A 10,743-nucleotide genomic window follows, 5' to 3' on the forward strand; every position below is an offset into this window, starting at 1 on the left:
GTTGGAATGAGGAAGCCTTACCGATCGATGAGATCAGTATAAAAGTGATCCATCTGCAATTGAACTGACTGTCAAGACAGCCTAAGAACTGTGTTAAGATGTCTCTTTCAACTGGTTCCATTCTCTCGAAATTACTTCTAGTCGCAGGAACTCTATGCTCTGTGATGGCAAGCTCGGATTTAAGAGCTTCAGTTCCGCAAGGCCTTCGGCTGACAGCTTACTCTGAGAAGCAAGTCAAAGGTTGCTACAACTACAATCAAACCCTGGGAATTTGCTTTGATGTCCGCAAAAGCTCCATGAAATTACTGAAGACGGCAGGCGAAAAAATCGTGTTTTACATGGACCTTGGTCCAAACATGTTCTACTACCAGGTTGTAGACCAAGGATTTATCGGGTAAATTACATTTATCATATATATTTGTTTAATAAGCACTTAATGACTAGCCCCAAGGGAAACAGTGAGTTTTGTTTCTCTGAGACCCTCAATGTTCCCCGAGGCTTCGCTAAATCTCAATGGTACAATGAAGGTGAGAAAAATACCAAATACTTTCTCAATCTGGAAAGAGACATTGTAAACAAGGAACAATAACCCAGCTCAAAGTAAATGACAACGACCTCATTTGTACAGACAAAGAGATCGTAAAAGAATGTGAATCGTTTTACCAAAATCTTTACGGTTCTAAAGTAGCTACTGACAACAAAGAAGGGACGTTCTTCATAAAAGAATATCAACAAACAACTTCTTGAAAAAAAATTGGTCTCGTCGATAGCGAGAAATGCACTGTCTGCGAAAGAGAAACAGAGAAACTTGCACATTTATTTTGGGCTTGCCCAAAAACTCAATATCTTTGGACCAATTTTAAAGTATTGCTACAGTCTTGCCAAGTCATTGTCAAAGAGACACCCTTAGAGCCTGATACAGCACCGGGTCTAAGGCAGAATAGCTCTAAACATAAACTCCAAATTAACTTCTGCTGCTTAAATGCTAAATATTACATTTGGCTATGTAAACAGAAAAAATGTTCTCCAAAACTTAACGATTTCTTACTGTATTTAAAATATGTCTATGAAATGGAAAAAAATAAAACTACAATCGCTTTAAAAAAGTGGGAGCTCTGTTGACTCTTTTGTAATCTCTTGATAGCTTGACCCTAGTTCCCTGAAAACGAAAATAAAAATGAAGGGAAAAGAAACGCATATATACCATACATATTTTCGCTGTCATATTTTCGCATATTTTCGCAATTCCGAATTTAAATTACTGACAGGAGTAAACTGGTGTGATCTTGCCGTGCTAGAATTGTAAGTAGCGCAAGTAATCTAATTATGTTGTATTGTAAGCAGTGTAAGTATTAGTATTGTTAGTAGCGTGAGTATGCGTATTGTTTAGTGTAAGTGTTAGTATCGTAAGTGGAATAAGTAATAAGTAGTGCAAGTAGTGTAAGTAACTACGTTGATATTGCATTGTTAGCAGTGTAAGTAGCAATTAATAAAAAAAAAAAAAAAAAAAGCAAAACTCACTGCTTCCCGTGGAACCAGTCATTAAGTGTTTTGTTATACTTTCCAACTGAAGAATAGAAAAAAAAAAGTTGCAAAGAAATCGTTTGCTTGATGTCGGCTGGCTCACAAATTTGCCGCGGTTTCAAGAAGCGCGACCTGATCACGTGTGAGTCGAAAGTTCAAGTTGTTGCTTCCCTAGGGAGTTGGTGAGTTTTGTTTGCCCTAGGGAGTTAGTGAGTTTTGATCCACGACACGTGACACGTTCTCCTCCAATCGGAAAACGTATTTGAGTTGGGAGGTATAACAATACTGTTTACCTCCAATTGACCTCGCTAGGATATTTTTAGCCTATGAAGGTAAAGTGGCCAAACGAACTGTAAAGTCAAATATTATATGTGTAGATTTCGTATGTTCACTTGCATACAGGCAAAGTCATTAACAGCCACTTTTGAGAGAATTTAAAATGAGACTCCCTGCCGGACAATATTTCTTTGTTTTATACCGTAAATTCTTTGTTTGGACTGGGAAATGTATTGAACCCCCTCTCTCAAATAAATACCCTCCCTCTCCCTCCTGTTCGTTTACAGCTAATACAACAAAAGACACTTGGTACTATCGACGATTTTCGCTCTACCAGTTAGACGCAAATTCACATACATATAGAAGTAAAGCGAGCTTTTGGGAGATATTACCTATATTTGCACCAAAACAGAATCGAATAAGGCCCTTCATTGATTATAGTGCCGTACTCCCCCACCCCGCCAGTTCCGAAAGTGCTTGACATAAACTGAAGCCCCCAGGGGGCTTAAAGAAAATTTCCGGTGAAATCGTGGTAAAAAATCCGTATTAAAAACAGCCACCGCTGTGTAAGATTTCACAGATTGAAATGTTTTCATAATAATATGTTGCAGGCACGGACCATCGCTGATTTATGTGCCCGATAACATTCCAAAAGTACCGCAGGTGCTGCGCGAGTTTCTAGCGATGAAGCAAAACGATGAAGAAACACCCCAAGAACTCGAGTTGCTGAAGTTCCATTATCAAGAAGTCGTCAGCGAGCTGCACTATGTTCCAGAGATTCATCTTTTGGAACTGGTGTCAGTAGCACTAAGTGACAACTCCACCAACTGGGAAATTCTACAGCGATTTCGTGTCCTTTGGTTCAATCTCCTGAAGACTTCGGACATTCAGAGTCCAGCAGAACTGGGAGCTGCGCATGATTCAGATGATGAAACCACTGATCAGCACGGCAAAAGAAAGAGGCGATGCAGTTTGGCAAGTGATCCCGGTAATGACAATTGTCAGGGCATGTGTGGTAAAGGATGTTCGTGTTGGTCCTTTGTCTGTGGGGATTGCTGTTTTCACCGAGGGTGTTACGAGCACGATAAGTGCTGCGAAAAAAGGTTTTTCAGCACTTACTGTCTCACGCCATTTTTTCATTCCTTCCATTGTTATGGATTTGGCGGTTATCCCAAATGCCTGCGCGGAAATTTTTGGGGCAGATAAGAGATGACATAAGCTTAGTTTGCAGTACTTTACACGTGAAAAGCAATTTAGTTTAGATTAGTTTTCGGCTAGTCCAGTCCCTGAACTCTCCTTTCTTCCCACCTCATATAGGAGCTGAACCCGGGCGGGCGAAAAGGGAGATTCCATTTTATAGCTGGTTTTCACGTGACGTCACTAAAATTCGAACTACAAAACTATTGATCTTCCTGAGATTTTACTTAAATGATGTATAAGAGCAGCTGAAAACTAATATGCACACAAATTTCGCTCCGAATGGGTTCTTGGTTTTGTGATACACTACGCTACAGTTCATGTCTTAGAATAAGTATTATTTCAATGCTTTAGAGTTCCTCGAGGGATAAATTCACACTTTTGTAGCAAAACTCATTGACAGATGTTTTTGTTGGTTTCCGGCCGCCATGTTGGTGCCCATACGGAGGGGCACCAACATGGCGTCTCCATACAAATCTCTATAAATTTGGGTAAAAATTTCTCCGCATATTTCGCATAAGAAAAATTGCTGTGACCAGAATTTTGGCGAGAGTCCTTGTATATTTCCCTTCTTTCATTTCCCAGATTCTGGACTTTATCTACTGACCGGTTTTGATTTTTGTCTTGATCTATTTTGAATTGCGTGACACTGAAAACCAGCAATAACCGACTCTATTTTTTAACCGCCCGGTTCAGTCCCTATATGGGACGGGAAGAAAGGAGAGTTCAGGGACTGGACTAGTTTTCCGCATGACAACGAATGGACGAGTAAAAGAATGAATTAATGAATGATTGATCGATTGATTGATTGAACGAACAAACGAACAAACGAACAAACGAACGAACGAACGAACGAACGAACGAACGAACGAATGAATGAATGAATGAACAAATGATTGACTGATTGATTGAATGACTGAATAAATGAATGAATAAATGAATGAATGAATGAATGAATGAATGAATGAATGAATAGATCGATAGATAGACTTAAAGATCAATATCTTTTTATGTCTGCAAACGTACCATCACACGCGTAATATCATGAGTGATGTAAAGTTGCGTAGATGTGTAAAAGTAATTGATTTAATAAGTACATGATGTGTTACATAAATGTCTGCCTTGCAGGCGTACACTAAGTTTTTGAATAAAAGTGTGCTCTGCGTGATCATCTGGACTTTTTTTTCTACTGGGGGTTATTTCTTTCAGTCCGGTTATCTGTTTTAATTCCCGAGTCTTCAAAAATTTATCATGCATTTTTTCTTTTCTTTTAATTTACTTTAGTTTCTACCATGAAGCTATGGCAATCTAAACTCTCCTTTGATTTGATTTCAAGTACATATGGAAATTTCAGGTCTTGATATATCGTGTTTTATGATCCTTTTAGGATCTATTAGCGCCGTGTCTCCATCACGATTGGTCTGAATGCACGACACAGTCAAACCTCGGGGTAAATATCACACACTTACCTCCTCTCTGTGTGAAAATAAATATGCCATGCAACGGATATTATGTATTCTGAGAAACGAACAGCTTATCCAGAGCGAAGCTAGGCGAAGACTGCAAGGTTCAAGATGTCCCAGGGCAAATATTAGTATTTTGTTTTGAAGCTGATTTGACCTTAGTGTTTTCTTCTCTGTTTGGGTGATCTCGGCCGTCAAAATGATTATCTTATGAGGCCTTTCTAGTTTGTTAAAACGATTGAGTTTTCCATTATTTTTGTTTTTTTGGGGGGAATAATTTTATTCGCAGGCAAATAAGGGGACCTGTAATCCATCAAACATTTTCGCTCGCAGGCGATTGGTTTAAGCACCTTACGCCGGCTCCAGCTAAATCTGGGGAATATCACTCCCCGAGTGATATATCCCAATTTTCAAAACTGTGCGTACTGCGAAAATATTTAAAGAATAATAAACACAATAGTCTCCGTTTAGCGCGAAAATGTGCTCGGATAGTTGTCCTGGACATCATGTGTTCCTCAAAGCTAACAATTTTCCGAGAGCGGAACAGATAATGTCCACGGACAAATATCCGAGCATACTTTCGCGCCAAATGGTAGCCTGAGTATTAGGCTTTTCTAACTCGCTGGGTAGGGGGAGGAGGAAACACCTGGCAAAGAAAAGCCTGACGCAAGGATCTTTTTGCAGTCTTCCCGCTCCTCACAGCGTGACAAGCGTCAGTGTACGTATTAACCAATCAGAATCATTTCCGGCTGTCATGTTGACTTTGCATGCATCACAGATCACGATTGCAACGGCGAGAATTTGAGCAAATACTACGATTATCAGTTGAGTAAGGCACGAGGGAGGTTTGGTTACGAAGTTTTGGCCTTAAAATTATATGTTGTCACGGGAAACTTGCCTCGTTTCCGTTGGTAACAATATCAACAGCCGTTGGTCGCCTGTCGCGTCGCTTACAATTTCGCGCGCTTTGCTGCCAAATGACGTTAAAGGTCGAGAAGTTGTCAATGGATACAGAGCCAGTTGTTCGTGGCAACAACATGATTTTTACGTTAAAACTTGGTGACCAAACTTTCGTCGCGCCTTACTTAACCGATAATCGTGGTAAGCCAGTTTCGATTCGTCCATGTTTGTAATGGTTTCCGAGAATATTTGCACAATTTGCCTCGAAAATTTTCACACAGAGTATGGAAAGTGTGTCGCCACTGTACCGCTGTTTTCTGAAACTTCGAACAAAGAGTTTCCTAATGTTTTGTGTGAAAAACCTGTCATTCTTGTGGAATTATTTCTCGAGTTAAGAATTGTTGTCATTCAAGACAGTGAAGACGGCAAAAGGTCTGTCTGTAAAAAATGCACGGAGTTACGGTAGGCATTGGCGGGTGGTAGGGCACTCGACGAGGCGAAGGAAAGCACTCCACGAACTCCTTCGAGAGCCAGTCCTAGGGGTTCAATTCCTGTTCGAGGCTAAAGATCTCTAACTGGAGTGACGCCAAAGGCGAAGCGGCAAAAAAGAGCACTTGTGAAAATGAAGCTGAAGGTGCACAGCGAAGACTTTCAACAAAGAGAGCTCTGTTTTCTGACTAATACTCTGAGCTCGACGACGAAATAACAAGCCTGATGAATATCCCGACAGAAAAGAATTTACCACCAATCGAAATGCTTTCACTTCCGGTAGTGCGACGTTATGTTGCATTGTGTATTATCCAATCAGCGTAACATCCAGATTTTGGATGTTCGACGTAAGCCAATTAAAACGGTTGTTTCAGGCCTTTCTCTGCAATTTCCGCCTACCCCTACCCTTTGCTAAGAAAGTTAGCCAAATGGAGGCTATTGTTTATTTAAAATTCATCCAAAATTTTCGCTCGAACGCGATTAGTCTAAACGCAACTAAACGCGTGACGCGCATAAATAGTCTAAGTATGCCCCAGCTAAAACTGGGGAATATCCGAGTGATATTCAGGCAGTCCTTGTGTTTCATTTGGAAAATTGGTTCTGAAGAGATATAAACATTTACAACTCAAACTTTAGAAGCGACAACCACGATTCTCTTCTTTAAATGGATTTAATCTTAGATCTGAGAGGTTACTATACCATCAGGTTGATGATTGCCGGCCTTCATCACTAACTGTCGTTTTGTGTGACATTGTGTCGACATTACGATGGTCCTTGATATACTGGTATTTTGTTATATTATTGTTATGAATCCCCTCATTCTGATTGGCTAATAAATGAGAGCGATGTCTGATCGTGGCGACTCAGCGCCGTGACCTAGAGGTAAAACATAATTTATAAACGAAACTAGGATCTTTATCTTTCAATTCAAGGTTCACATAATTCTGTGACATTCATCTTGACGGACATATCATCACGAAGCTCATGAACTGAACGCCAAGTACAACCTCGTTCTCAGGACTAAGCTGGCATGACTGACAAATACACCCGGAGGGGGGAGGGTGGTACTCTGTTATATGCACTATATAGGTATGTGCGGCCCCAAAGGGTATGGTGTTTAGCCGTTTTGGTAATAAATAGGGTATCGATTTTGGCCATCTTGGTCATAAATAGGGTATGGTTTTTGGGCTCTAGTCTTCAATTGGGTACGGTTTTTGAAAGCTTCAAATTCAAAGCTTCGACCGTCCTCGAAGAGGCGTAGCTACTAATGTTATCACCTTTGTAAGTAAGTCCGTCCGTATCCCTAATCGAAACCCATCCGTGTAACCAAATTCTTCGAATAGTTTTCGTAGCTAATCAAATTGCGTTCATACACGCATAATCCTCGGATAGTGTTCGTGGCCAATCAGAGCATCGACGGTCCCTGTCATAAGTCGATGGGTCGTTACGAAAGGCTACCAAAGCGATATCGATGATCGCTATCGATGATCTTTCGTGTTTGGAGTCGAACAAGTACTCCCAAATTAAATTCAAGGCTAGTTGGTATACAACAAGGGTGGGTGTATAATTCGATCTATCGACCACTTTGACGGTAGCTTTTAACCGAAACTTTCACGCTTGAGAGTGAATAGTTCTCGGTAGTTGGGGACGAACGAAAAAAAGGGGCGAACGTTTCAAATTTCCATACTGTCTTATTTTCTTTTATAATTACATTTCTTTATGGTTGAGCATTTTCATTTTCCAGTACCTATGTAAACGCAAACCATCCACTAGCTAGTTAGCTCGAAGGAGAAAATAAAGAAGCTCGAAGGGAAAAAAAAAAAAGAGCCCCGCAACAGGATTCAAACCGCCGGCCTCAACCCGCTAAGTCCTGATCCTCTGACATAAACCTTACCACTTTGCCAACGTGACACTTATGAATTATTCATAAAGTAAAACATCTACACCGTAAACACCAGCGTATAAACCGCATTCGAGTTTGGCAACTTACATTTTGGAAAAAAAAAATTTGGACAGAAATTAAAATAAATCAAACGTGGATTTGTAGATTTGCTTTATGGTGGTCATTCATGCATGCGAATGGCCGTTGAGAAACCCGACCTCCCAGTCTTCAGTTATAAATTTGTATTTAGTGAGCTAGCCGTTCATACTGAAAGTAAAATGATAATTTATCCGAGTGGACCGCTGCAAGGTTTTTGTTTTTGTACATTTTGCATACAGTCGGCAAGGAAGCGGATACGATTGACGTCTTTTAACTTTTGGAAGGTATTATTATGGGTTTGGAGAGTACAAGAGGGTGAAGGCATTGTTGGGTCCCCGTAAGGATTGCCCTTGCTGTTGCAGGTTTGAATTGGTGGGCTGCCTGGGTCTGGACTGGTTTGTAATGAGCTGGTCTGGTAGGTGGGGCCTCTCTTGCCTGTGGAGTCTTTTACTGCTGAAGTCAGGGGAAATATTTCGTCTGCTTTGATGATGATGAGCCCCAGTGCCACACAGTCAGACCCAGAGAGAAAGGCTGGTTTGTTCATCGTGACGTCTCTCGGAAGTATCTGGAATGTGTGCGATTCATATCTTTTTTTTTTCTTTCGCACAGAAGGTCAATCTGCGTCAGTGGTTTCAGCGGCTTGGCATAGCCATAGGGGTGAAGGAGGTAGGGGTACTTTGTTACCTTCATGTTTGGCATCAGCCTGTGGAGAGCATCTTTAGAGAAGGTATTGCAGGTGGCGGCAGTGTCTATCTGGAATGTCACTGGGGTGAATTTGTTCCCAGTTGCAGACACTGGCAGGGTAACAAAGTACTTTTACTTGGCTGTATCTGTGTGGACACTGTGTATTTGCGGTGTTTCCAGGGAGCAGCACCGTTCTTGGTAGTTATTAGTGTAGTATTCCACAGGGTTTTGATCATTTGCCGTGTGTAGCATATGTATGTTTTGTTCACGAGGGGTCCAGGTTGGGGCCAGCCGCGAGGGGTTTTGTTGCCTCGACCCCTGACCTGAGTTTGCCATTGAGTAGTTCTACGTGGTTGTGCTTGTTGCGGGGGAGGGGGGGAAGGAGAGGGGCGGGAGGGGGAGGGGGCTGGCTCTAGACAGACTCTGTAACAGTGGTCATTAATTCCACACTTAGTACATGTTTTGCCATTTGCAGGGCATGTTTTCCAAGCGTCAGGTCCACGCCGATCTCCGCACCAAAAGTAGGTTCCATGGTCTCGCTTTAGTTTCTTCTTTTATGGCTTATCCAGTATAATTTACTTGTTCCACAATTCCTTTTGTGGCTCTGTAATGAGTTTGTTGGCTTTTTGAGCCGATTCAAGGGCCTTGGCTTCGGCCACGGCACATTTCATCCGTCAGCGCGTTGAACGAGCATAGGCTGCCCGCCTGTCTGACCTTAACTTCCCATTCTTGAACAGATTCGTTTGGGCTTTGCTGAGTGTTCCAGAATTTAAATCTGTTTGCCATGAGGGAGCTTCCGATAGATCTAGTATAGTGAAGTCGTAATTTGTCATTCCAGATCCATGGTTTTGTCCGCTCATCAGCTGCTATCTGAGGTTCAAATGTGTCACGGATCACCTGCAAAGCTTTGTCTGGCATTGCCGATCGAAGCGCCGTATTTCTAGCAAAGGTTTCTTGAAATGATCCTCTCTCTTCGTCTCAGGGTCTTTTGCCCAGTTTCTGTAGTCGGCTTGGATACAGTAGTCGTGGAATCTGATTTCAAAGTTCTTGAAATTTTCTGACATATTTCCGCCAAGTTTCAAGTCAGGTCGTTTGAGGTTCGCCATCGCTGTTTGAGGAGTTGACAGTAGTAGTTTTGCTAAATGTACCTTTGGTTTCCGTGAATGCTTCTCTTGTCGATTTATCGGGTCAATCCCACTCCTGACACCATGTTAGCCGGCATAAACGACTCCAACAACACCAAGAACAATCTTTACTGCTAATTTCACCACGAGGACTTCGTTACAAGTTAAACGAAGTCCAGGTAGTCCGGATGTGGTTTCCCTCAGAGAGGGCGTAAGTTCTAGTGACAGGCCAACAGCTGGAAGTCTTCTAATCGAGTACGAAGAAATATGCATGGAACAGGGTTGATGAGAGTTGTAGGAAGGCCTCTGAGACATCTTTGTTCACCACCGTTGAACTATAAATCTCCTGGTGAAGTTCATCTACAAAAGCTTCACCAGAATTAAAACCCGGGGGATACTTTAGCAATTTCTGGCTGGGCATGTGCCGCTGGGACTCTGGAATCCTTAGCCTATACCAGAGCTAGTTCAGCTGAATTTTGCTAACCTATACTAGAGCAAACTCCCCAAATCCCCCCTTCTATCGACACTTTTGAGGCTGATTTGCGTAAATTTAAACTTGCCGATTTGATTTTTTATATTTTTTCAGTGGCAATTCCTGGTTTCCTTACTCTAGATAAAATCTTCAACCAACCAGTCAGTTTTGTGAAAAGTGATACCCTATTCTAGACCCAAACGCTCTCATTTATATACCCTATCCTAGAGTAAACTGCTTGAAAACCATACCCTTCACAGCGGCACATACCTATATAGCTCATATATGGCAGTGGCCCCCCCCCCCCGGCAATTAAAATAACGCTTCCGTCCGGATCCACGTAGGCGACGACTTCGTTTCGAAGACATGAACATCTCCAATGAAAAACCTCTATTTACAAACGAAAAACTGGCGGTGTATACAATTAACAACGAAGAAATAGCGATTTATACAAAATACTATTTGCAAAAGATCGTGACAAGAAAACTTTAAAGCTGTTATTTTATAGAACACAGAGAACAATCTTTGTTCAAGCTAGACTGCAAGCAGTCTCTCTTTTCCTCGAAAATCCGTACGGAAGATCGCAAAACAAGTAAGCGTGCGAGCGTGGCTGTGAGGGTGACGTGCGAGCAA

The 10,743-nt window shown here is 41.7% G+C and overlaps 1 protein-coding gene and 1 pseudogene across 1 annotated transcript; one reads left to right on the forward strand and one right to left on the reverse strand.

Moving 5' to 3' along the window:
* Nucleotides 1–98: 98 nt before the first annotated feature.
* LOC110042420 (uncharacterized) lies at nucleotides 99–4,165 on the forward strand. Its single transcript, XM_020747787.2, has 2 exons — nucleotides 99–394; nucleotides 2,412–4,165. The coding sequence occupies exons 1-2, from the start codon at nucleotides 99–101 to the stop codon at nucleotides 3,004–3,006; spliced, it is 891 nt and encodes a 296-aa protein (XP_020603446.2). The 3' UTR covers nucleotides 3,007–4,165.
* A 3,876-nt stretch (nucleotides 4,166–8,041) lies between these two features.
* LOC149110019 (uncharacterized) lies at nucleotides 8,042–10,677 on the reverse strand (annotated as a pseudogene).
* Between the last annotated feature and the right edge of the window lie 66 nt (nucleotides 10,678–10,743).

Source organism: Orbicella faveolata, unplaced genomic scaffold (assembly GCF_042242905.1).
Source record: "Orbicella faveolata isolate gen_17 unplaced genomic scaffold, um_ofav_v1 contig_24, whole genome shotgun sequence".
Classification (NCBI taxonomy): Eukaryota; Metazoa; Cnidaria; class Anthozoa; order Scleractinia; family Merulinidae; genus Orbicella; species Orbicella faveolata.